This window comes from Prunus dulcis, chromosome 7 (assembly GCF_902201215.1).
Source record: "Prunus dulcis chromosome 7, ALMONDv2, whole genome shotgun sequence".
Classification (NCBI taxonomy): domain Eukaryota; kingdom Viridiplantae; phylum Streptophyta; class Magnoliopsida; order Rosales; family Rosaceae; genus Prunus; species Prunus dulcis.
Window position 1 is genome coordinate 14,106,546 of NC_047656.1, and position 23,500 is coordinate 14,130,045.

At 36.8% G+C, this 23,500-nt stretch overlaps 2 protein-coding genes across 3 annotated transcripts; one reads left to right on the forward strand and one right to left on the reverse strand.

Annotated features, from left to right (window-relative positions):
- Positions 1 to 2,284: 2,284 nt before the first annotated feature.
- LOC117634852 (cyclin-dependent kinase inhibitor 7-like) lies at positions 2,285 to 3,946 on the reverse strand. Its single transcript, XM_034369116.1, has 4 exons — positions 3,517 to 3,946; positions 3,302 to 3,351; positions 2,903 to 3,088; positions 2,285 to 2,793 (listed from the first exon to the last, which is right to left on the reverse strand). Exons 1-4 carry the CDS (start codon positions 3,790 to 3,792, stop codon positions 2,724 to 2,726), a joined length of 582 nt encoding a protein of 193 aa, XP_034225007.1. The 5' UTR covers positions 3,793 to 3,946; the 3' UTR covers positions 2,285 to 2,723.
- Positions 3,947 to 13,193: 9,247 nt separating this feature from the next.
- LOC117634598 (methionine aminopeptidase 1D, chloroplastic/mitochondrial) lies at positions 13,194 to 22,797 on the forward strand. Of its 2 annotated transcripts, XM_034368762.1 has the most exons (11): positions 13,194 to 13,434; positions 14,258 to 14,499; positions 17,866 to 17,935; positions 18,337 to 18,565; positions 20,229 to 20,390; positions 20,487 to 20,528; positions 20,819 to 20,890; positions 21,471 to 21,550; positions 21,750 to 21,847; positions 22,272 to 22,319; positions 22,408 to 22,797. In XM_034368762.1, exons 2-11 carry the CDS (start codon positions 14,385 to 14,387, stop codon positions 22,551 to 22,553), a joined length of 1,062 nt encoding a protein of 353 aa, XP_034224653.1. In that variant the 5' UTR covers positions 13,194 to 13,434; positions 14,258 to 14,384; the 3' UTR covers positions 22,554 to 22,797. The 2 variants fall into 2 exon arrangements, with proteins under 2 accessions (XP_034224653.1, XP_034224654.1); XM_034368763.1 differs by lacking the exons at positions 13,194 to 13,434; positions 14,258 to 14,499 and adding an exon at positions 16,959 to 17,314.
- Positions 22,798 to 23,500: the final 703 nt, after the last annotated feature.

Genomic DNA, 23,500 nt, shown 5'->3' on the forward strand with positions numbered 1-23,500 from the left:
CACTGAAAAAATAAAATAGGAAATGGCAGATACGCACGTTTTACTTGGGTAACCATGGCAGAGGGCTTGGTTATACCAGATTGATGAGGTGGGGTTGTCAATACTTTGTCTTTTTCGCCCCCTTCTTAATCCATGTGTTGACACACAAATTAATTTTACATTGGATATCAGGCAAATGTAACAACAATTTAACGGTAATCTTATGTTATTATTTGCTCGACTCTACTTAGAGGTTGCCCTCCAATGAGATGTAGCCATTTAAATCGGCTTGTACATAAGTAAAAATGTGCATCTAGTAGTGGATTCATGAATTTTTCTTCATGGAGGCAAGATTAAGAAACTCCAAAATATATTTTTGTAAATGAAAAAAAAACGCATACACCGCTCAACTACTAGCTGCTTGTTTGGCCAAACTCTTTGAGGCATAACAAACACTTTGCCCTTCATCTTACCTACTTGTCCCTTGTCTTAGTCCAGAAATTGGACAGATCAATGGAGGGTCAATTTGTTGAGTGAGGGCAATAGCACCTTCTCAACCCTCTTTGGATGTGTATCATGCTCAAACTGAGAATGGTTTTGCTAGTTGCAACTTGACCTAAAAATCGTATATTTTTAATTATAACTTATGAATTATCTGATCTAAATGTAAATTTTAAAGTCGGACATGTTATGTTGTATGATCGATCAATATTTGAAATTGACAGTCTCATGCGTTAAGTTGTTAAGAATATGTACCTAAATCATTTAATATGAGAATTGACCACCTATACATGATGCATATATTTAACAAGAAAATGCAGTTTCTTGCACAGAACTTGCTCGAGTCTTGGATAAATATAAAAAAGATAGGCCCTAAAACCTTAGTCCATTATGAAATAAAATCTATGCTCATGGTCCAATTCACTTCGTTCTATTTCTTGTTGGTAAGCCATGGTCAGTCACATCAACTGCTAGCCATTCATCCGAGGGCTCTCCATCGTTCATTGCTTATTACGAGAAGCATCCCAAGTTCCCAACTAAAAGGCACATCTAGAAAAAGAATATCCTACAATGCAAAGCAAGACAAGTTCTGTTTCTTTTAATGGCAATGTAAAAAGTTCGTTGGATATATAACCTTACACTTGAGTTGCATTTTGCTTTTGTTTTACATATAGAAGAAGCAAATTACACAAACTTTTACATGTTGCATTTTCTAAGATTTCTATCTACCTTTTACCTTTCCCTTTTTTGTTACCATTCTACTCTTGTTCCTATACGACTCATAATCAAGAAACATTTTTCTTTTTAAAGATTTGGGTTTAGCCCCAATGGAATAAATTCTCATATTTTTCATTACAAGTGTCATACTCTTGTCGGTTCAACGTGTTTTATGTCGTTTTAATAGTGTCGGATTCATACTACATTTATGCTAATTCGGTCATTTTACACTTTTAATTTCTAGTGAGATCTGTGTAATTTGTGAATACTCTTCTTCTTCAACTTTGTCGTCTTTTCTTTTTATTTTACCTCGTTAATTTTCTTTTTTATATTTATCTTTCATTTCTCTCTTTGATTTAAAAATAGCAAAAATACAAACACTACAGGTAGAACTAGCTAGAAAAATCACAAATTCCCTTTCTAGGAATTACAAGTTGAAGATGCTTGACATATCAACAAACTTTAACAGTTCAAAACCTAGCGAGGTATATATGCAGCTAGGCCTAAATATTACTAGAGTCCAGAGAATCCGAAAGAATCTCAACAAACCATTATTTTGTCTCTCTTGTCTCTCTCCTTCTTGTTTTTAACCCTCCAATATAATCCAAATGCAACAAATTTCCAAGAACCATAAATGAAAACAACAAAAAACCTTTAAAGCAAGCAGCAGATCGTATCTCCCTCACCAAATACTACACCCACCGTATCACAATTCTGCATCCTTCTTTGCACAGAAACTTCCTCATTTTGCCTTCTCTGGTCTTATTAAACTGTTTTCTAGCACATACACAAAAACATTGACCTGACTGATTGACTGACTCACTGACTGACCCAGATGCCAGCATTTCAGAACCCAATGTTTCCACAAACTGTTACTAATTAAATTATTCCCCCAATTAGGGTTTTTTTTAAAAAAAATTATAAAAAAAACTCTTTCTTGTAATAGTAAATATTCTTTCTTGTTTTTACTCGGGATTTGGAAATAAATCGACTTGATGGTTGTTGACGATGGATTCGATGGGATAAGACACGTGTCAGTAACTTACACGCCATAAGGCTTTGCATAAATTTTGTATATATTAAAATATTGAAGGCAATTGACGCCGAAAAATACTGAAAATTAATGACTGCATCTGCACGTAGTGTTGTTGGTACAGAGAAGGAAAGAAACAGTTGACAGTAGCAGATAGATAGATAGATAGGCCAAATTGAAGAGAGAATGAGACACCAAATGTGAAGAAGAAGAGAGAGTAGAATTCTAGAAGCTTTTTGTGATCTTGTTCACTTCTATACTCTCTCGATCGAACTCGCAGAGACAAAACTCCCCATCTCCTCCATCAGATTCTTCTTCTGCTTCTAAATTGACTAACTTACGAGCTACAGATTGCTGTACATGAATATTAAACCCAACAAACCAAAAAAAAAAAACTAGACACTGATGAACTTAACTAGTAGTAGGAGTAGCTAATTAACAAAATAATTTGCATGAGGATTATTGATCCTCTTTTTTTTCTTTTTCTTTTCTTTTACGGCTTTAATCGAACCCACTCGTACCGTCCTTCCATCGGCTCGTCCTTGGCAATATCATAATTATACCTGCAATTATCAATTCAGAAATTTTCATGACAATTGGACAAAGCCAACGTAGAAGCTTCAAGTTTCGTACAATTAACAAAAAATTTAAAAAAATATATATTGAACTTACCTTTCCATAAATTGTTTTTGGATGTTTTTCTCGGCGGCTGCGAAGAATTCTTCAAGCTCTGACTCGATAGGTGGTGCTGATCTTCGTCGAGAGTCGGTGTCCTTCGGCCTCACCGTCACTGTGGATTCTACTTCCTCGAATTCTGCTTCGGCTTGAAGCCCGCTCGTAGGCGCCGTCATCTCTCTCCTGCAGCAGCAAGATACAGCGAACACAAGGATAGAGCAAATAATTGAGACACAGTATGCGAACTTAAATACATTTGAGTGCGCGAGAGAAAGGTAGAGCAATTTTAAAATTTGAGTAGAGAAAATTTAATTTTTGAATTTTGAATTCAAGATAAGAGGGCTTGAATTACAGTAATAAATGTTGGATGAATGTATATAATGTATGTTTGAAAACCTTTCTCTGCTTGAATTATACTTCCACGACCCGACCTGTTCACTCTCCTTCTGCAACAAATAATTAATTTAAAAATTCAATCAATAAAGAGACGTGAAAATTGAATGAAAGCTTCAAGCAATAAAAGCGCCACAAAAAAGAACCGAAAATTCCAACAGTTGTAGGGGATAATTGAATTTAATGCCGAATTTAATTACTTCAATTAAATCGTTCACCTTCAGATCTACGAATTTTATGTCTCCATCATGCACCAGCTCACTCGAGCCGTTACTCGAGCAACAAGAGGTCTCGACGTGATCCGACGTCGAAACGTCCTCGTCCGCTTCCCGCACACCCTCCGCCGCCGCAATTTTCGACGCGCCACTTACGACGAGTAGTCTCGGCTTCTTCAGCTGCGCATACGAAGACGGCAATTCGACGGATTCTCCGTTCGTGTTGACCTTCCTCTTCTTCTTCGCCGTCGCTGACGTGGCGACTCGAGCCACCTCCATCGCTGTCGCCTCGATTTCTCTACCGCTAGTCGTTACTTCACTTCCTCATCACCATTTCTCTCTCTCCAGAGCGCTCTCCACTTTGAGTTTCTAAGAGCGAGAGTTAGAGAGAGAGAGTGTGAGCGATGACGATGATAATGATGATGATGATGATGATGATGATGAGGCCGTTGGACGGCTGCGATTGATTTGGTTTATAAGTGCGGGGGGGCAAAGGTTGCGTGGTGGTCCAGACTCCGTTAACAATGACGGGGAATCTGAAAACGGGTGATTTGACGGCGCCGTTACGTAGATCTGGGGTGCACCGAACATTCGTCGAATAAATCCACGCCACGTGGATGCGTTGCACGTTGAAGATAACAGGAGGGGGAAATGATTGCCTACGACGGTTCAGGTTCAGAGGCTGTACGGTCGTGGAAGTTAGAACGGGATTCACTGAATTACGGGCAGTTATAAAAATCGTACCGTTTGGTTCGATGAATTCCGTTTGGCTCTGAACGGGTCTTTTAACTCTTGTTAAGCATATGATTATTAACGGTGAGGAACTGGACGTACTTATTTACCCTTGTCTTTACTTCACAACATCGGAAATGCCACCATGATCCATTGGTTTTTTTTAACTTTATTTCCATAATTGCCAATGAGTTGATGATGATTTGTGCATGTTAAGAAAGCATAATTAGTTTGCAAAAGTGATGGCCAATGGTAATGGCGTGGACTCAGCTTCAAAACAAGATTTACCAATAGTAAGATTAACGCCCTTATCCTTTATATCTGTCGCAAGAGTTCCACTCTTGACGTTTTAACTCTAAATAAAAATGAATTTTTTTTTACCTGTTCAAGTAAAGGAAAGGGTAAGAATATTTTTCTCATAAGATCAAAGAATTCTACGGTGTAAAAAAAGTTGAGAGGAAGAAAAGGGAATGCATAAAAAAACTATCAAAAAAGCAAAATTAGTAGGTAACGAATATCGAACGATAATATCATATGACGAGTTCCACCAACAATTATTAAATCTTCGCTTCTTCTCTGAATCAGGTGCACATCACTATTGAATATCCTAATTAATTTGAGTTTTTCATAGGACCACAAGAATTCTACAAATTAGGCAAAAACAATACTTTTTTGAATCGGGTAGGATTTATAGGCCTACAATAGTAGGTGTAAGAGTATATAGTACAATAACTGCAATCGAAGTACAAGAGTAATGTCTGCTAGCTAATCTAACTCATATGCACGTATTGCGGTCACTCACTATCACTCTAACAATTTGATTCCATATTGCACATAGTTTTATCTTTTAACTGAGTTTTTATTTATTTAATACAAGCGATATTTGAAGAAGGAGATCGAACTTTTGACTTTAATTAGGTGCAAGAGTAAATATTTTTAATCACGAAACTACAAACCCTTCCTTTTAACTGAGTTAATTGCGGCTTAATTACCAACCAAATTCACTTTGCACATATAGCTTTCGCCTTTATTATAATTTGCTCCAACAGCTTTGAATATTGGATTGATATCACCATGTCAATGTCATCAAGGCTAGAAAACAAACTACACGAGCTCTGCCTTGCTTAATTACAACTACACCCAATTACGTGGAGAATATTAATAGAAGCAAGGTCCCCCCTCCCCTACAAATGTGACAAAGTAACTGGTAGTTTCTACCATGCAGTTAAACGTAACCTAAGAGGGCTAGCAAAATAGGGCTTCGGTTAAGTTGCTTCTTCTTTTTTGCCGGTGGTTAAATTGCGATTTTAGTAACCATCACTTAGCTAGTCATCAAAATGAAAAAGAAGAAATTCAACTTCTTAATGCTAGATACTTTATCTTTTATACTTTCTTCATTGTTCTTCGCATTGTGTAATCTTAATTATATGATGATTGAAATCGTTCAAGATTATTCTTTCACAACTATTCTTTGCAGAAAAAATAAACTAAACTAGATTTCGTTAATCACAGTTTGATAACTCAATATTTCTTCCATTCATCTAATATTAGTTGGATGATTAAATGATTATAGATTTTATTTACTTTTAAATAGATAATCTATAAAGAATGGCGATTATGAGTATTAAAAAAATTGCGTAATGAGAAGTGAATGTGATAAAATAGAAGAGGAAGATGAGTCAATAGGGTAGCACAATGAATAATGATCTTGACTTGTGGACTAGTGGTCTCAGATTAGAACTTCCATGGCACATTTAAAGTGTTTGTGTGACAGAAACTCCCCTCCCTTTTGTAATTTAGACTATTGTTTGAATTATAAAATAATAATAATAAAAGGAAGAGTTGATTATGAAAGTCTTAGCCGCCTCCTTCCCTACCTCATCCCCTCTCCTTTCATCCCTTATTTTCTCATTCCCTCCCTTTTCCCTCAAGATTGTTAGTTTATTTTGTGATGTGGAAGCAGTGGCTGTGAAATAATGTCGTCGCCATGCACAAGGGGTTGGCTCCCTTCAACATAGTTTGGATCTCAAAAGAGGGAAATATGTCTGCTTGCATTGAGTTCGGGTTTAGCCAATGTTATCTAGTATGACGCAAATTATTTTCTTCGAGTTGCCAAGAAGATGTGGAACGGTGGTCATGTTTCTTAGTTTTGTTATAGACTAATAATTTTCAAAAACTCTTTAAGAGTTTGCTGTGATTTGTTTTTTTATTTAGGAATTTTATTTCTTTTTTGCTTTTGGCTTTTGACTTTCGGCTTTCGATACAGATTTGTCGTTTCTATCGTTGTACGACAGATTTGTATTGTACATGTGTTTTTAGTTGCTGGATCGGGAATTTAGTCATTGTTTGAGTTGTGTATGATTCTCTCCAAATCAATTCATTGTTTGAGTTGTGCGTGATACCCATATTTAGCACATATTTGTTTTATACTTTTGTTTGCTCATCAATAATATACAATCACTTATTTTTTTTATTTTTTTATTTAAAAAAACTTTGAGCCATTGGGTTTGATTCATGGCAGACATGATCATTTAATTTTGGGCCATAACGGAATAACGGTTAGGTAAGTGTATAAATTAAAACAGAATAGTGGAAATGTATAACCTGGCCTATGCGAATGCGATGACGTACGTACCACATGTTTATCATACATACATGCAAACGGGTATGCAATGTGGATGTCCCACAACCATAAAAGCTTTTTCTCTAGTAAAATTCATCGCAGCTACCCCTTTGTCCCAACGTCTACCTTCCCAAATTACAATACGACCATTCAATAATACAACTATTTGGTAGTTGAGTGTATTTTTCCCCCCTTTATTTCTGGCATTGGGTAAATAATCATTCATTTTATTTAAAAATAATGAGGAACTATTTTTGAGTTTGGTGAGGGTCCAAAATAAGTGTCCTTAAAACATGCATATTTCTTTATTATATATAAATGAGATAATATTCTCTTGTATGACAAGTTGTGTATTCTTTTATTAATTAGGATCATGATATGCATTATATAAAAACTTAAAATTAATCTTCTTTCGTGCGTAAATATGATATATACATTCTTACTAAAAAAAAATAAAAATAAATTATATATGTGACATATCGACGTGATGTTATTGTCACATATAAAACGAATTCAAAATGAAAATTGGCACCACCCTTGTTTGGAAGTCATATTACTTGCCATACAAAAACAAGTGATGGTAATTGGTTTTTGTTGGCACATTGATAAGGCATATATGCATACCAACTTTCAGAAGACAACCAATTTTATAATATTAAGAACTTTGGAAGGCAAAGTATATTTGACACTTCATGGGCGTTAGGGCATGGATTATTATATTAAACCTTCACGACAAAATTTGCCCTTTCATTACAATGAAGACACTCCGGAAAAATCAAAGCACACCACTGTGGAAATCATGGAATTTCAGAGCGTAATAGTACATATATATATATATATGTACCAGTATGGAATGAAACAAGGACTTTTGAATGTTATCCAATAATATATGAGAGAGAGAGAGAGAGAGAGAGAGAGAGAGAGAGAGGCAATAATCTACCCCAAAAAATGCTGCTTTACGGAAAGTTTGATGTTTGGTTCAAATTAAAGAAGACGTACCAACAAACAATCGTGACCATTAAATCAAAGAAGGGAAAAACTATATATATAAAAAGTAAGATTCCTCTGAAGCAAGAGAGAATAAAAAAGGGGAAATAGACATTGGACAAGGTCACATGGATCTTTATAGGTGAATTGCGTTGCTGGGCACAGAAAACTAGGGGGAGATTTTCCCCCGTCTACACAAATTTGGTGCCGCAGCCCAATCATGTAGAGTGGCTCAGCCCCTCTCTCCTAAGATTTCAACGTTAATTTTGAACTTAAAAGTGCTTTTGTTGTTTCCCCAAATTTTGTTAAAAAAAAGTGCTTTTGTTAATTGCCTTGCTTTAGTTGAGCCAGTGCATGCAATTATAAAAAGGTGATTGAATGAATTGGTAAGGTGACCTCACCATTACCCGCTAATTGAAAGAAAAAAAAAAGAGAGAAGCTTTTGGTTAAATCAAAGGTCTCTGTTGATTAATTTTGTTTTGCTGCTTCGACAAAAGGGCTTTTGTTTCGGTTACTTGAGATGGTAAAGGTATATCAAACAATGACAGAATTAGTTTTACTCACATCCAAATCCACATCATTAAGGCTTTCGATAATCTTTTCTTATTATAATATAGTTAGGTCAATGAGGGCCTCTAATCTTTTCTTTATTGTGGTTCTATTTTTGTCAATGATGATTACTGTGGCCATCTCTTGCCTAAAACTCATCCAAAAAGGAGACGTGGGATTAAAGGATTGTTATCTTTCCTCGTGAATGGCGTTTGCTTATTTGCTACTTAATGGTTTATTAAGTTAAACAGAATATGAAATAAAACACTTGAAGCATACACCGAAGTCACATGTGTTACACTATCCATAACATTTTGATTTGATCCCGATGGCTTTGTATTTTATGAAGATAATGTAGCTGAATACTCGTCTTGATAATATAAGCCTAATGTGCTGTGCATGTTCTTTGACAACATAATATGTTAGATACTTTAGATATATTTTAGGTAAAACATGTATTATATATTCGTATTCAAATTTACAGCTCACATCACACTCATCATTTACCGTTGAAATCACCCACATGTGGGTGGATTGTAAATTTGATTCTTTGAAAGGAGAGCTTTATAATTACAACCTAAAAAGAAAATTAAGAAGAGCTTTGAGAGTATGTACTGCTGTTGGTCTTTGACTTCTGTTCTCCCTACTACTGTTGCTTCGCTTTGTTTAATTATATATGTAATAAATACTTATAGCGCCATCATGAATACCAGCATATGATTGATGATAGGGAAGTTTAGGTTAAAAATAATAATGGATGGTGGATCCGAGGCAGAATTTTTTTTTCTTTATTTGTTCTGCTAGCTAGGGCAGAAATTTTTTCAAAAGAAAAAGTGAGATACACAAGACTTTAATTGAGACACTGTCCATGGCAGAATAGACCATGGTTACAAGCCAAAATTCAAAAGTATGACTAAAGAACTTTAAGTTTGTTATCTTTATGATGCTAATGACCAGTTTTGCTAAAAGAAATGGAAGAGAGAGAGAGAGAGAGAGAGAGAGAGAGAGAGAGAGAGAGAGAGGAAAAGGAGAAAAGAAAGAAAGTGAAAAAGCATATCATCATGAGGAATCTCAAGGTGAGTGTGTGTGTAGAGATAAGAGTGAAATGGAAGTAAATGCAGAATTGAAATGAAGGCAATGGAGCTTTCGAAGAGAAATCCATTTCTGTCCACAACATGTCTTCACTGATAGTGCTCAAATGGTCCTTTCATTTTCCAAAAGTGATGAGGACTCGTACAGGAGCTTTCGGACCCCCCACCTTCTGATCAGTCTCACCCTTTTAAAAGTGATGAGGACTCGTACAGGAGCTTTTGCGGCTTGTGTGTCTTTTCATTGATTACCTTCTTTTCAAAATGATGCGAAATTTTGACTTCATGGCCAACAAGGAATGGTGCATGCCTACATTCCTAATCCTAACACAAGTGTGGGAATTGGAATCCTAGATATATAGGTTTGATCTTTACTTTCATTGGGAAAGAACTAAAAAAAACCTTAACAATTGATCAAATTGCCAAAGGGTTGTTGAATGGAGGGCTAAGTATGCTTGGATTTTCTGATCATAAAATGAATTTGATCGTAGGGGGGATTTTAGATAAACTACTAATATACAACTCACCAGTAAACAAAGAGTTGTTCATTTCTTTTAATTAACGAAAAATGAGAGATACAAAAACTTGGAACAGTTCTTTTAATATCGGGAAGAGAAATACCATTAAACTAGTAAGCGAACATTTTTATTTTTATTTTAAAAAAAACCCTACAAACTTCAACATATATATGTATATTTATCATGTATATATGTCTTGAAAAGAAGAGCTTTAATGTAGTTTGTAGCCCATAAACAAGGGTTTTTGAAGATAATGCTACAAAACACTTTTCCCTCTCAAATTCAAATGACCTTATCAAATTCCGGGCAATGAATACATGGTTGAATTTTATATGCAAGATGTGTGGGAAATGAATAAAAAATTGAGAGCAATGATTCAAGATCGCCCTGTTTTAATAAAAAGAAACAAACACTTTCATCATCCGTTTATATATATAGAGGATATAGATTGACATTATGATCATCACATGCCAAAACCTAACAGTCTTTTATTTTTGTCAAAGTGGTCCATGAAAATATCCCAAGCTCAAATGCATACATAATATAAATGGTGCAATTTTTTTTTAGAACAGTCTTCTTGTTACGTTGTGGACCATTTGGAACTATACTTTGTTGGGGGATTTATGCACTTGTCCTTAGCTCGTTTTTGGGACACCCAAAAAATATTGCTCAGTCATTTCTCATGAGTGCAAAAATTGTGCGATCGATATGGAGAGATGGCAATGTGCTTCCTCATGTTTTATTTTAGTCTTTTCTTGGTGGAAATGTGATTCTCATGTTTATGCATGTGGCAGTACCAAAAAAAAACAAAAGAAAAAAAAAACCCTACATGTATTTGAAACTTTTTTTTTTCAATTTGGATAAGTTGATGCTTGTGAATTGTGGTGTAATAAAACTCAACCATTTGGGATGATATATGGAGCAGGAGAACCTTCTATTACTTTGATAGCTTTGGTGGTGTCTGCTACAGAGACAGAGAGACAGACAGAGACAGAGAAGGCCACCGAGCAGTCAGTGCTGCTAATAGAGAAGGGAAAAAGAGATTACTTTTAAAAGAAGATAAACAAAGAGGCCGCGATCACCATATTTATATAATTGAATATTAATAAATGTTTTTATTATTTATAAATATAATCTATAAAACGAGGAAACACGCAGCTCCAGACCCAGAAATTCCACATTAAACGCAGCATGGGTTTTGAGTTTGCGGGTTTGTTTTGTCTGTGTAATAACGGCATAGCCTTGAGGTTACCTGGCTCTATTTAATTCAATACAATTTTGTGGTCTCTATTTGATCCACAATTAATTTTCAAGGTGTATTTTGACAAGTTGGCAAATGGGGTTAGCCTAATGAAAAAGAGTATTGATTTGTATACATGTGGTCTTAAGTTCGGATACTCATTGCATTTTGAATGTGTGTGTGAGAAAGAAAAAGGTATAGCTATTAGTCCGATAACTTCTCTTCCCAACATTAAAATATGCTCGAAGTTCAAATTTTCCTATAATAAATATTAAAGAAAGCACAAAATATGCATGTACTCTCTCTTTTATTTTATTATCCACCATATTTTCTCAGCCCCCAACCCTACTTGCCTTGTATTTATTTTATTTTCTTCCCTAAATTTGGCTTTATAAAAATGAGAAAGACCCATAGCCATAGGCCAACGAGGTAATACGCAGGACATGTTCTAACGTGCCCGTCACGGTCAATCACTGTCAAATTAGAAACCAAAGCGTGGGGGCTCCAATTGTGAAGAATGCTTTAAGATTCCAACACGTGGTGGTGAGTCGTCTGTGGGCCGTCACATCGAGTCTCATCATATGTGGGCCTCCCGATATGGCCCAAGCCCATTATCATATTCGGCTAACGACGCAAATGCACCATCAAATTCCAAACCTTGTCGTTTTGGGGAGTTGGAAAATGACAACATGTCGTCGTGGCCATGGGTCTTTCATAATGCAGGCGGACTATGGAGGGCTTTGATTACGTACCTCAGAAGCCCTGCAGTACCCAATATGGCCCGCTGTGACTTAATGTCATTCTTCTATTGTCTTTCTTTGAATTTTGCGTACTTAAACTTAATTTGTTTTAATACAAATTTTGTCTAAAATATAGGGGAGGTGAGTTTCTCTCTTTTTCTCACACACGCACAACTAAAATGTCATGAGAAGATGGCCAAATTTCCAATTGGTAACTCAAATTAACTGAGAAGACGCCCAGACAAAACTAGGAGACTTGGATTAAAGCAAAGGACGCTCTTGCTTTCAGACTAGAAGAAAAGTTCAGCAGGCAGATGTGAGCATATATGATGTGGTGAACCTTGTTTTGAAGTTGATGCTTGGAATATACCCTATCATTTTCTTGGGGTTTGTCTTATAGACTTGTACAAAAAGTTTCTCAGAAAAAAACAAGAAAATAAAATAAAAGAGCTAGAGTTTCTTGCATGGTTGAAACACATCCAATCCAAGCCCAAGTCCTTAGCTTTTCATGCACAGAAAGTACAACCTTAGGTTTTAGCCGAATATCAGGAGCAGCTGGCAACCTTAGGGTTAGTCGTGTGTGAACGTATGATTGATTCATGGTCTTTGATGATTTAAACATGTAAAATGCTTATGGTTAGTCGTGTGTGAACATATGATTGATTCATAGCCATTGATCTATAATATATAGACCTTATTTTAAAAAATAGTTGTATAAAATGCAGGCCAGGTTGTTACACGGGCTTTTGTATTCGGATCAAGCCCATCCAAACCTTTTCATCATGCTGTATCAAAAGTCGTCCACCTGCAGGTGAGTGATTCTTAACTGTATATGCATATAAGGTCTATATATTGTAGATCAACGGCTATGAATCAATCAGGTCTAATTTTTTTTAAAAAAATAATATAGTCGTACGGCTATACTTATTTTGACACGTGGTACTTTATCGTTAGGCGGTGCCTTTTTTTTGAGTGCTGCTATTTCCATTCACCTGTCTTATTTCTCAACTCACTTATCTTCTTGCCGCCCACCATATAAATTTTAAAAAAATACAATCCTATCTATCTACCCACCGTTATTCATAAAATACCCTTTGATTATAATATTAAGAATCAATTCCATATTTTTGCCTGTTTTTATGTTTAGGTGTAGTAAAATATTCATAAAATTTATAAAACTCTTTATTTTTTAAAACAAAACAAAAACCCATCCGCCCCAAGCAGCCACCCCTTCCCGACCCCAATCCCTAGCCCCACCCCACTGCCCAGATTCATTCCCAAAAACCAAAGCCTCGACACCACCGCCTCCGCGTCCACCACTGACGAAGAATTGTAGGCTTTGCGAGAAGCGAATTGGCGACTGAGAAACTCGCTGGAGCATAATCTCAAGCTCCTCGAAAACCTATATGGATCTCCTTCTTTGCTGAACGATTGCCTTCCCGATGTAAGCAAATTTTGGGTCGATTCAATTCGATGCCCTTCTGATCAATTTGTGTACAATTTCAAATTTTTACGTAAAAACTGAAATGGGTATTTTTTTTTTTTTTTGGGGTTGTCATATTCAGTTGTTTACTCGTTTAATAGCTACTGGGTTGTCATATTCAATTTTGCTCGTTTGCTCGTTTAATAGCTTCCGATCAGTTTTTTATGTTTTTTAATTGGTTTTAAGTATAGCCGCACGGCTATACTCGATGATTCTAAAAATATTATAGCCGCGCGGCTATACTTATTCTGACACGTGGGGCATAAACGAATATCGGAGCAAAAAATTTAAAAGGAAAAAAATCCCAGTATATATATATATATATATATATATATATTAAAACGTATAGCCGCGCGGCTATACTATTTTTAGACATATTAATAAAACCTACTTTTTTAATTTAAAAAAGCAAAAATTTGGTATAGCCGGCCGGCTATACTATTTTAAAAAAAAATTAAAAACCCGATTATAGCCGATCGGCTATACTCCCGGCTAGCGATAAGATGCCACGTGTCAAAATAAGTATAGCCGCACGGCTATATTATTTAAAAAAAAAATTTAGACCTGATTGATTTATAGCCGTTGATCTATAATATATAGACCTTATATACTGTTATGAATCACTCACCTGCAGTGGACGACTTTTGATACCGCACGCGAAAAGGTTTGGATGGGCTTGATCCGAATATAAAGCCCATGTAACGACCTGGCCGGTATTTTATACAACTTATGATGTTTATACTTTTAACCTTATACGGATACTTGTGGTTGTGGCCATAATCAGGAGCCAAGCTAGGCCCCTCGCAGATTAAAGTTGAAGAGGGGAATTAGCGGATAAAAAGGGAAGAGAGAGAGCAGAAAGCCAGAACAGAAGCCGAAGAAGCCGAACTGTTGTATAAAAGAGTGAGAGAATGGTAAGCGCAAGCGCAATGCGTGCTGTGCAACCCACAATCCTCTCTACTTTTGTGGGTAACCGCTTGCTTCAGTCAGCGCAGCCTCTTCACCAAGTCTTCAGCTACAACCCAGGTCCTTGCTCCTTCACTTTTATTCTTTATTTTATTTTTCAGTCTTGGTTTCTGAAGTTAAAACATTTCTGATTCAGCTTTGGTTTCAATTCTATGTTCTATTTGAATGGGCTTATAGTCGAAGGAAGGGTGCAATAGTATGCTTGCTAGTGTTTATACTTGTATGAAATGGGGTGTCATAGCTTGTGGCTAGCATAGCTTATTGGTTTTGTGAGACTGCTTTTATAGCTATATCAACTAGATACAATTTCCCTAATGCTTTGTGTTTCTGATTGTATGACTTGAACTGAAAAATTGGTCTTTGGTACCAAGAGAACGAAACTTTAATGCCTAATTGAGCTCTTTTCTTGAAGATACAAACTTTTTCCCTTTGGATGTCACTACCCTTTCTCTGTCTCCCCAACTAAAGTCCCATTCTTCAGTGGCCAAATCTAAATTCCCGACAAATTCTCTTTTCTCAGTCCCAGTTGCCACTGACCTTGACTACGCTAAAATCCCAAAGGAGTTAAGAGTATGGCGCGCTCATCGAGCAATCTCAATCTTGTCCACAACCAATAGCAAAGCCCCCTCTCCTTCTGAACTCAGCGTTTACCTACAACTATGCAGCAATTCGAAGTCTCTAAATCAAGGAAAGCATGCTCATCAAAAGATAATCCAATGTGGGTTGGATCAAAACCCATTCATAGTCACGAAATTAGTCCAAATGTATGCTGATTGTGATGATTTGGTGTCTTCCCGGAAGTTGTTTGACAACTTGTTAAAACCAAATGTCTTTGCTTGGACTGCAATCCTGGGATTCTATTCGAGGCACGGAATGCATGAAGAATGTGTAGGAGCATATGTTGAAATGATTTTGAATGATGTTTTGCCTGATGGGTATGTGTTTCCTAAGGTCTTACGGGCATGTGCACAGTTGTCGCGCTTGAAAGTGGGAATTGTGGTTCACAAAGATGTGATAATATGTGGGTTTGACCTTAATCTTCAAGTTTGCAATTCATTGATAGATATGTATTCAAAATGTGAGGATATTGGGAGTGCTAAAAGGGTTTTTGATGAGATGGTGAGAAGAGATTTGTGGTCATGGAATTCAATGATCTCAGGATACGTGTGTAATGGGTTGCTTGGATTGGCAGTAGAACTATTTGATTGTATGAATTTGGGTGGTTGTGAGCCTGATATTGTCACTTTGAATACAGTAATGGATGCTTATTGCCGAATGGGGCACTGTAACGGGGCTACGAGAATCTTTGAACGGATTAAGGAGCCTAATATCATTTCATGGACCACCTTGATATCAGGATATTCAAGGATTGGGAGTCATGAAGCATCCTTGAGGATTTTCAGGGATATGATAGGAAGCAGCATGGTTGACCCTGATTTGGATTCTCTTTCTACTGTCCTTGTCTCCTGTCGGCATCTGGGGTCTTTGCTAAATGGAAAAGAAATCCACGGTTATGGCATAAAAAGGGAATCTGGCGTTGCATTTTACCACTCAGCCGGCCCTGCATTGTTGACAATGTACGCCAACTGCCGTAGAATTCATGATGCTACAAATGTATTTAAATTAATGAACCCAGCCCATGTTGTTTCTTGGAATGCCATGATTCTTGGCTTTATTGATTTAGGACTGGAGGATATGGCACTTGACAGTTTCAGAAGAATGCAAAGAGCACGCATCAACGTTGACCAAACGACAATATCCACTATCTTGCCAGCATGCAATTTGAAATTTGGAAAACAAATTCATGCCTTCATTAGGAAAATTAGTTTTGATTTGGTTGTTCCGGTGTGGAATGCACTGATCCACATGTACTCTAAATGTGGATGCATTGGGTCTGCATACTCTGTATTTTCCAACATGATCAATAGGGATTTAGTGTCATGGAACTCAATGATTGGAGGCTTTGGAATGCATGGGCATGGAAGAGCTGCTCTTCACCTTCTCAAAGAGATGAATCATTCAGGGATTTGCCCCAATTCTGTAACTTTTACTTCTGTTTTGTCAGCTTGTAGTCACGCAGGTCTTGTGGATGAGGGCCTTCAAGTCTTTCACAGTATGATGAAGGAGTACGGTGTCATCCCCAGCATGGAACATTATGCTTGCATTGTTGACATGCTGGCACGTGATGGTCAACTTGAAGATGCAGTTAGTTTTATTAATAGGATGCCTTTGGAGCCTGATAAGTGTATTTGGGGAGCTCTGTTAGCTGCCTGCCAAGCCCATCAAAATGTTAATGTTGCAAAGCTTGCTGCTGAACAATTAGTCCAGTTGCAACCGGGAAATGCTGGGCACTATGTCACCCTGTCAAATATATATGCAAGAGCTGGAAGATGGGATGAAGCTGTACGAGTGAGAAAGAAAATGGATGCCCAAGGATCGGTGAAGCCATCTGGAAATAGTTGGTTTGAATGTGGAAATGGGACAAATGAAATATCTAATGAATAGAAGTATGGATACTTTGTGTTCAAAAGCTTTGGATGAGCTTGGTCCTAATGCCTAATCCCATGTGACCGGCCTTCAATTTGTACAACTAATTAGTTAGCCAGGATTTTGCGAATTCATTCAGGGCACTTGAGGGCATAATGATAAGCCAAGCATGGCCCATCCCAGGAACCCAAAATGCACAGATAAAAGGAATGTGAGTCAGAGAGAGAGAGAGAGAGAGAGGGGTCAGAAGCCAAACCATGTAAGAGCGAGAGAATTGTAAGTGCAAGCGCAATGTGTGTTGTGCAACCCAAAATCCTCTCCTCTCTTATGGGAAACTGCCTCCATCAGTCAAAGCAGCCTGCTCACCAACTCTTCCGTTACAACCCTGGTCCTGGTCCTTCACTTTTGTACTTCTTTAATTTTTGGTTATTGATAATGATATTTCTGATGCAGCTTCTGTTTCACATGTTATGCAGAGTTTTTTCTTTTCATCTGATTTTGGATCTTTTCCCTAAGGTTGAATCAGTTTAGAAGTCAAATGATGAATGCGTGTCATTGTGAGTTATTTATATTTGCATGAAAAGGTGTTATAATTTTTGGTGAACCTAGCTTATTGGTAATTGAGATTGCTGTACTGTAACATACCACATACAATTACAACCATGCTTTGTTATTTCTGATTGTGTGACTTGAATGAAACATAAAAGTTCTTTGATACCAAATGAATGAAACCTTAATGCCTAACTGAGCCCTTTTCTTGGAAATGTAAAAGTTGTCCTGTATAATACCAATAGTTTCTAAGAATCTATAAACCAAAGCCTAGAGTCCTTGACAATTTTATGAAATCAACATTTAATGCACTTGTTTTTCCTATTTTTTAAACATGGGAATATAGTGATGGTCATTGTTATTTTCTTGGTTTCAAATTCTCATACACAGGAAGCAAGCATGTTTCAATGCAGTTATCCAAAAGATTTTCTGGCTTGACCAACCTTTTGTTCAATGGAAGGTATGGCATGCAACGTTCTGCGTACTCACATGTGTTATATAGACACAGAGGCACACACAACACGGGCATAATAGTATTATTTTATGCACTTTGGGACACTGTTAAAAGGTGTATGAATAAATCATACCAATTGGCTCCCATTTTGTATAAATGTTGTCTGTAGAAGTTCAAATGACTACATATGATATTATAGTATTACTTACTAGCTTCTAGCTTGTTTGATCTATTTCTTGACCTCATCATGGCTCTATTTTTGGGTTTTTATATGACGATGAGGTTTCTGGACTGGGATTTTGAAACACTGCATGATTTTCAATTATGTAATGCACATCATGTAAGATACATATGCAGATACGTCTTTGTAAACTCGTAAGTGATGGATATTTTGTTAAAATGAGCAGAAATGCAGATAAATTTCTAAACACCAAGCGCAAACGTCTAAGGCCTGGAAAAATTTCACCACATCGCCTTGTTCCAGATCATATACCAATGCCTCCTTATGTCAAATCTAAAAAACCGCCTGGAATTGCTAGTGGACCCGAAGTGCATGATGAGAAGGGGATAGAATGCATGAGAGCCTCCGGAAGGCTTGCAGCACAGGTTCTAGAATTTGCTGGGACTTTGGTCAAGGTGACTGTTCTGCTTCTGGCTTGTTTATCTATGTTTGCACTTTCTCTGTAGAATGATTTTTTAGGTCTATTTTTTTCCCTTATGTCAGAAGCTTGTGTTTGGCATTGAAGTAATTTTTATTTGTTTTTGCAGCAAAGTATACATTGAAAATAACAATCGGTTTAGGAACCATACAGTATTAATACACAATTACATTCAAATAGAGCTTTGTAGAAAAGAATTTGAATGGCTGAGACCTATGCTGTCCAAAAAATGTAGTCTATTTCCACTAAAGGGTATAAACAACTGCCCTGAAAAAGCGGATCCTTTACCTGCCTAAACCCTGAAAAAGTGGCTGCCTACTTCATACAATTCCAGAATAAAAAAATCTCTCTCTCTCTCTCTCTCTCTCTCTCTCTCTCTCTCTCTCTCTCTCTCTCTCTCGTGTAGCCCTCATATCCTAATGAAATATTGAGGGTTTCTCTGTTAATGCATGTAGAGTAGAAGTACTTGATGGGAGAAAGTATTGCAAAGTGTATGATTCTACTGAGAGAAAAGCTGTTAGATCTGAACTCTGTGTGTGTGTGTGTGTGAGTGAGAGAGAGAGAGAGAGAGAGAGAGAGAGAGAGAGAGAGAGAGAGAGAGCCCTCATATCCTAATGAAATATTGAGGGTTTCTCTGTTAATGCATGTAGAGTAGAAGTACTTGATGGGAGAAAGTATTGCAAAGTGTATGATTCTACTGAGAGAAAAGCTGTTAGATCTGAACTCTGTGTGTGTGTGTGTGTGTGAGAGAGAGAGAGAGAGAGAGAGAGAGAGAGAGAGAGAGAGAGAGCCCTCATATCCTAATGAAATATTGAGGGTTTCTCTGTTAATGCATGTAGAGTAGAAGTACTTGATGGGAGAAAGTATTGCAAAGTGTATGATTCTACTGAGAGAAAAGCTGTTAGATCTGAACTCTGTGTGTGTGTGTGTGTGTGAGAGAGAGAGAGAGAGAGAGAGAGAGAGAGAGAGAGAGAGAGAGCATGTGGACAGGGTAAAGCATGTGGCCAACTACGGCTAGGCTGATAGCAGCGAAGAACGAAGACTACTCTGGTTAAGTGGTTTTAACATAAGGGGAAGGCTGGTGAGACCATAGGAATTGATGATAAGACTCGTGTAGGCGATTAATGCAGAGAGCGTATGTGTTGATTGAAGGCGACAACTTTACTTTGTTAAATAACATTCCCTTAGTGTAATCAAAATTACAGTATAAAACGATTTGAAAATGCTTGAAAACCCAAGTTCTTGCCCAGAAAAAAAAAAAAAAGGTTCTTTACAGTAGTGAAGATTCAGCCTGCTTATTTTCCAAAAGTCCCAGGTCCCCCAAACAAACCAAAAAAGGAAGAAGAAAGGAAAGGTCTTTCTTCAATTTGCTACTTTCTTAGAGATTCTAGAGTTGGATTTAGTAAAACTAGATGTTGGAGTGTGAATCTGTATGATATTTACTGAACTGATCTTTCCCTTTTTCTTTTGGTCATTGTCGTTGTCAAGCTACTAGGCTAGTGCATGATGCATTCAAGATTTTGCAATCTATTGTTAGTTTTTGTTGTTAGCTAATAAGTGATTGGAGATAGATTCTTGAGATGTAAGAGGTGGGTGTCTTGCTCTGTATGAAAGTTTTAATTGGTTGCTTCTATTGGCAGCCAGGCATAAAGACAGATGAAATTGACCAAGCTGTTCACCAAATGATAATTGATAATGGTGCCTACCCGTCACCTCTTGGCTATGGTGGTTTTCCAAAGAGTGTCTGCACATCGGTGAACGAATGTATTTGCCATGGAATACCAGATTCCCGAGCACTTGAGGTTTCTTTGATTAAAGTTCTTAGCTACAACATCGTGTCCTTCTAAGTAATGAATTGTTTCAAATGAAAATCACACCTATATTTTTTTTCTTGGCAGGATGGTGATATAATTAACATTGATGTTACAGTCTATTTAAATGTGAGTATGGTTACTTAGAGCATGCGTAGTTTAAACAAAATGAAATGAGATACACAATTCAAGACTTGAGGTTTTGACTGTGTATCTATATTAAATGGTTGACACAACTCAACTTTTAATTCTTTTTAATCGATTTTTTCTTGTAATTGTAAATAATGCTTATATTAGGTTAACTACACACATTTTTACCTGTTTTATCATTCACAATTGTTTGATTTAATGCATCTTCAGTTACTTGCCAAGTTCAACTTTTGGTATCTATATCCTTCTGACTGATTTGTAATTTACAGGGATATCATGGTGATACATCAGCTACTTTCTTCTGTGGAGATGTTGATGATGAGGGCAGAAAGTTAGTGCAGGTGGCAATATCTTTCTTTTAAATTTTTTGGAGTTCCATGGGGTTTCCACATATTTGGTACTGTAATATGATAAAAGTTCTTCACTGATAAAGATTATTGTTAGAATTCTAGGGTTTTTCTTTGTAGGCGTGGCACAAAGTCCCCATTAGTTTCACAAGAATTCATTTCACTTGATTAATTCCACCTAAAAGTTTATTAGCCTTATGTAATGGAACTCTTAAAACACTTCTTGAATGCCATCATCTCTTTGATACAGGTGTACGTCCAAAAGTCTTGTTCACTGGCGGGTTTTCAGAAACTTGAAAAATTGTTTCAGCTACCCCTGTTCTTGTGCTTTTGGATTTTCTTTATTTGTTTGTGTACCTATAATTTCAACTTATTGCATTGGTATAGATGGCCGAAGGTGAAATTTCATGAATCTTGGTAAATTATATCTTCCACTTCCACTTCTTTAGTTATAGACTTGTAGTGAGGCGAACCTTTCCTGGCTGAAATTAGTTAATTGTATGCCTTTAACTTCTCAAGATGTTCTTCTATGATAGCTATTCTTACAAGATTTATTTTTGAAGTATTGCCTTAGGTAACTAAAGAATGCCTCGACAAGGCAATCTCAATATGTGCACCTGGAGTGGAGCTTAAGAAAATTGGAAAAACGATCCAGTAAGGCATCTTCTTCCCCCACCCCCCTAATTCTTCCTTATATGCAGGATTCTGCAGTGGCATTGGTGCAATAAATTTTTTCTTTTTGTCAATGTGTCTTAAGGCTGACTTGTCATATACATGCATGCATAAGTCACATATGGATGTGAAAATTCAATCTTATTCTAATAATCAATGGTTTTCTGTTTTCCTCAATAAGAGAGCATGCAGATAAATATCGTTATGGTGTTGTTCGACAGTTCGTTGGGCATGGGGTTGGACGTGTCTTTCATGCCGATCCAGTTGTTCTGCACTTCAGTAATAATTCTGAACTTTATGCTGCTCATGTCTCCAATATTCACTCATTGTTTGAGCAAGTCATGCAAATTATTTATTAAAACTTGCGGTCTAGAAATATTCCTTAGACTAATTATATTGATGGCTGAAAGTTTATTACTGATCAGTATAGAAAACATGTGTCATAAAACGTAAAAGTAATTAGCTGTGCTGTCGTAAAATGATCTACAACCTATACTTATCTACTAGCTCATGAAAGAACCCCCTCATCTTGCTTGGGAGTGAGAAGTTTGTAATTTTGTAATTTAAAGCATTTATCTGCCTTATGCTTCGTTCTTGAAGTATGCAATATATTGCCACTAATATGCATGGAGGCACACAATGTGCATCCAGAATATCTGCCAACAGAACATATTCCGGTTGAAGTGATTTTTATTCCTTGTAGGGAACAATGAAAGCGGACGCATGGTGGTAAACCAAACCTTCACAATAGGTAATGCATTTTGATTATTCAAACTTACCTTCTCTTTGGAAAAAGTTGTTGCTTATTTGTGATTTACTTGTTTTGTAACTGTGTTCAGAACCGATGCTGACACTAGGCAGCTGTAATCCCGTAATGTGGGACGATAATTGGACAGTAGTCACAGAAGATGGAAGCTTGTCAGCACAGTTTGAACATACCATTTTAATAACCGAAGATGGGGCTGAGATACTAACTCGGTGTTAGTGATGGTGCTAGACCTTATACGATAGAACCTATAGATTCCCAAGTTTGGGAATTATACTTTGTTGGAGTTGCATCTTCCAAGTTAAAAAATTTATGTTGGAGGTGCACATATGCTTTGCTTTTACCATTATTTTAGATGATTCCTTTAACTGCATACATCATGTTATTGTTATTTCTCATAGTTGTATCTTATACAAGGATATGGATTTTCAGTCTTCAAGCATTGGATTATTTCTTTCATTAATCTGCTGTTTTTTTTCCTTCTTCTTCCCCCTCCTTTCGGTTCGGACACAAATTGGTTAAAATAATTGCACTCATCTATCATATTATTAAGGTGGCAATTCTTCGATGTCTTGAATGTGATATTTAACGGATTTATGCTAATCATTACATGCTATGGTTGTGGTGGGAAGGAATTTCTTTCCAACCATTAAGTTGGTGCTGTAATTTTTGGAGTATGGCCAATGGACGTCTCATCGTCGGATGGAGCTTGTTTGCTTTGTCTCGTTGGACTGCAACTAGTTCAATAGGCAGAACAAATACAAATGTTAATTTCATTGTTTCAGCTCTAGTTTTGTCTTCAGAGTTTTGAAAATTCTGCATGGCACAGATTGTAAAGGATAAAGGTAAGGAAGGTAGGGAAGAGTTCACAACTGTTCTTCATGGTGTTCAATTTTGTGAAGTTGTTTGCCCAACACTATCACTTCATTAAAACTTTTCTATTTCTGATAAAGGTTGTTTTGGCTACGCAATACTGTTAGACATACGTACTGTTTTGAACGTGTAAGCAACTACTCCACTGAAAGTGGGAAATGGTTTGTATTTGATTTGCTGATTTGGGCAATTGAAGTTTTGATATTTATTTGTAGTTTTGGGACCTCAAACTCGGATTCCCATATTTCTGATCATGGTTTTTTGGACCCGGCTCTCCATGTTTATTCTCATGC